The 2,195-nt window shown below is 39.0% G+C and overlaps 1 protein-coding gene across 1 annotated transcript; it reads right to left on the minus strand.

Moving 5' to 3' along the window:
- Window positions 1–279: 279 nt before the first annotated feature.
- On the minus strand, window positions 280–1,983 carry LOC124587231 (piggyBac transposable element-derived protein 4-like). The gene has a single exon (XM_047131433.1). The coding sequence runs from the start codon at window positions 1,981–1,983 to the stop codon at window positions 280–282; it is 1,704 nt and encodes a 567-aa protein (XP_046987389.1).
- Window positions 1,984–2,195: the final 212 nt, after the last annotated feature.

Here is a 2,195-nt window from a genome sequence, read left to right on the forward strand (position 1 = left end):
TCTATGTCTGGTGGGGTTGCTAATAAAGGAAAACATGAATTAAAATTTTTTATTGTATTGATTTTGGTTTTAGATGGTGGTATATATAATATACCACCATGCCACTTAGGGCCGTACCTAAAGTTTTTGAGATATCTTGGTTTGTGCTTGTAACTCACCTTTAAATTCTACTCTAAGCAGTAATAATTAGTATAATTAATGTAAAATAATTTTATTTCTGGCAATTGGTCATTTACAATACAAAATCAAATTACAAACCTTACAAATAAAATATGTTTCTTATTCCTTTTTGTGAAAATCTTGAAAGCACCTTTTTGTTTTGCTAAGGCACAAAGGCACTTTGCATTCAGCGCACATCCAGAAAGTGCGCACTTGCTTCTTTTTTGTACTGCATTTCGCACAACGTCTGGCGGTAGTACGCTCTGGCTGGTGGGATGAATTGTCGAGACGCTGGCGTGAGGAAACATATGGCTTGTTTTTCTTTACGTGGACTTGACTCTCATGAAGTCTAGATGGCCTCAATGGTGTTTTCTGGGTTACTAAGCTTTGCAGGATACTCATCCTGAAGACTTTGGCAGTCATTTTTTCTCTATCGCCTAGTTCCTTCCAAATTATATAGCTGTTGACGATACTGACATCAAGCAGGTGAAAGAATATTCGGTGCCACCACTTTTTACTTCTCCGGCTTATTTCATATGATTTTTTCAGTTGGTCGAACTTGTCGACATTGTTCATGTGTGCATTGTAATCCATCACTGCTTGAGGACAAGGTAGCTCTATGCGTGAACCATCTCTTTCACGGCGAGTCACTGTAGTAACTTCAGGACTGTGAAAATTTGAAAGGAGATGAACAGCTCTCTTATCTTTCCACTTCAAGTAGAGGATGCCACAGTTGCTGACCCTCCAGTCAAATTCACCTCTGCTTAATTCTTTGTCTGTTTTTAATTTGGGTAAATGTTTCCTTGTTGGTTGAACTGTCCCACAGGCATATATGTTTCTCTGCTGTAAACCAGCCAACAAGTTATAGCTATTGAAATAGTTGTCGAAATAAAGATAATGGCCTTTATTTACGAGTTCAGAGGACAAACTCAGCACTACATGCTCCCCAAGGCCTGTTTGCACTGTGTCACCTACTTTTCCGGTGTAAATATCAAATTTCAAGTTGTAAGAGGTCTTGTCACACAGCATCCACACTTTGTAACCACGCTTTATGGGTTTATCTCTCATGTATTGTTTCATACTGTTGCGGCCTTTGAATTTGATCATTGACTCATCAATTGCTAGGTGTTTGCTGGGTTGGTAACACTTGGAAAAAGATTCAGATAGTATCTTGATCACTGGTCGCAGCTTGTACAGTTTGTCATAACCTGGGTGTCCTTTTTCTGGATGCAATGTGTTATCATTCAGATGAATGTTCCTCAGTAACCATCCAAACCGATTTACTGCCATCAGAGATGCAATATAACGATCATGAAGTTCTGGGGCACTAGACCAGTAGTCTCTGTATGCTGGCATACGCTTTATACCCATCAAAATGTTGATTCCCAGGAAAGTTCGTATTTCATTGTCAGTTGTTGGAGTGAAAGACTTGCCAGATTGCGTCGCATATAAATTTGTTTGGAAAACGATTAGCTGAACTAGCTCTTTTGGAAATATTTTTTCGAATATATCGATAGGTTCTGGATCATCAATGTCCCTAATAAAAGCACTTGGTCCTGATTCACTGTCGAACTGCATTCCTGAGGTAGCATTGAATTGTTGTCCCCAAGTTGGCGCTGTGTCAGCAGCGCGTTTTGGCGGAGTGGACTCACTTTCTTCCTCGCTCTCTGAAACTTCGCCTTCAGACGACACAATAGCCTCCGCAACAATGCTTGCTTCATAATCAGATTCGTCATCTGTGGTGTCAACAGTGGAATCCTCGTCTGATGGAATTTCACACAATAATCGTTCGATTTCTTCATCTCGTAAGCCTCTTCTTGACATTTTCATTTTCAAACAACAGCCTGAATCCAAGTAAAGAATACGTAAGCAAAACAAAATGGAGAAAGAGCTAAAATAAGTCACAACACAATTAAAAACTAAACTTTGTAGCGGAGGATTTCGAATTTTATACTAGGAAACGAAATGCAATAGAATACTGCTACATGCACGGTGGTACAAATAATATACCACCAAAATAAATTGTATATAAATAA

The sequence above is a fragment of the Schistocerca americana genome, unplaced genomic scaffold (genome assembly GCF_021461395.2).
Source record: "Schistocerca americana isolate TAMUIC-IGC-003095 unplaced genomic scaffold, iqSchAmer2.1 HiC_scaffold_59, whole genome shotgun sequence".
NCBI lineage: Eukaryota > Metazoa > Arthropoda > Insecta > Orthoptera > Acrididae > Schistocerca > Schistocerca americana.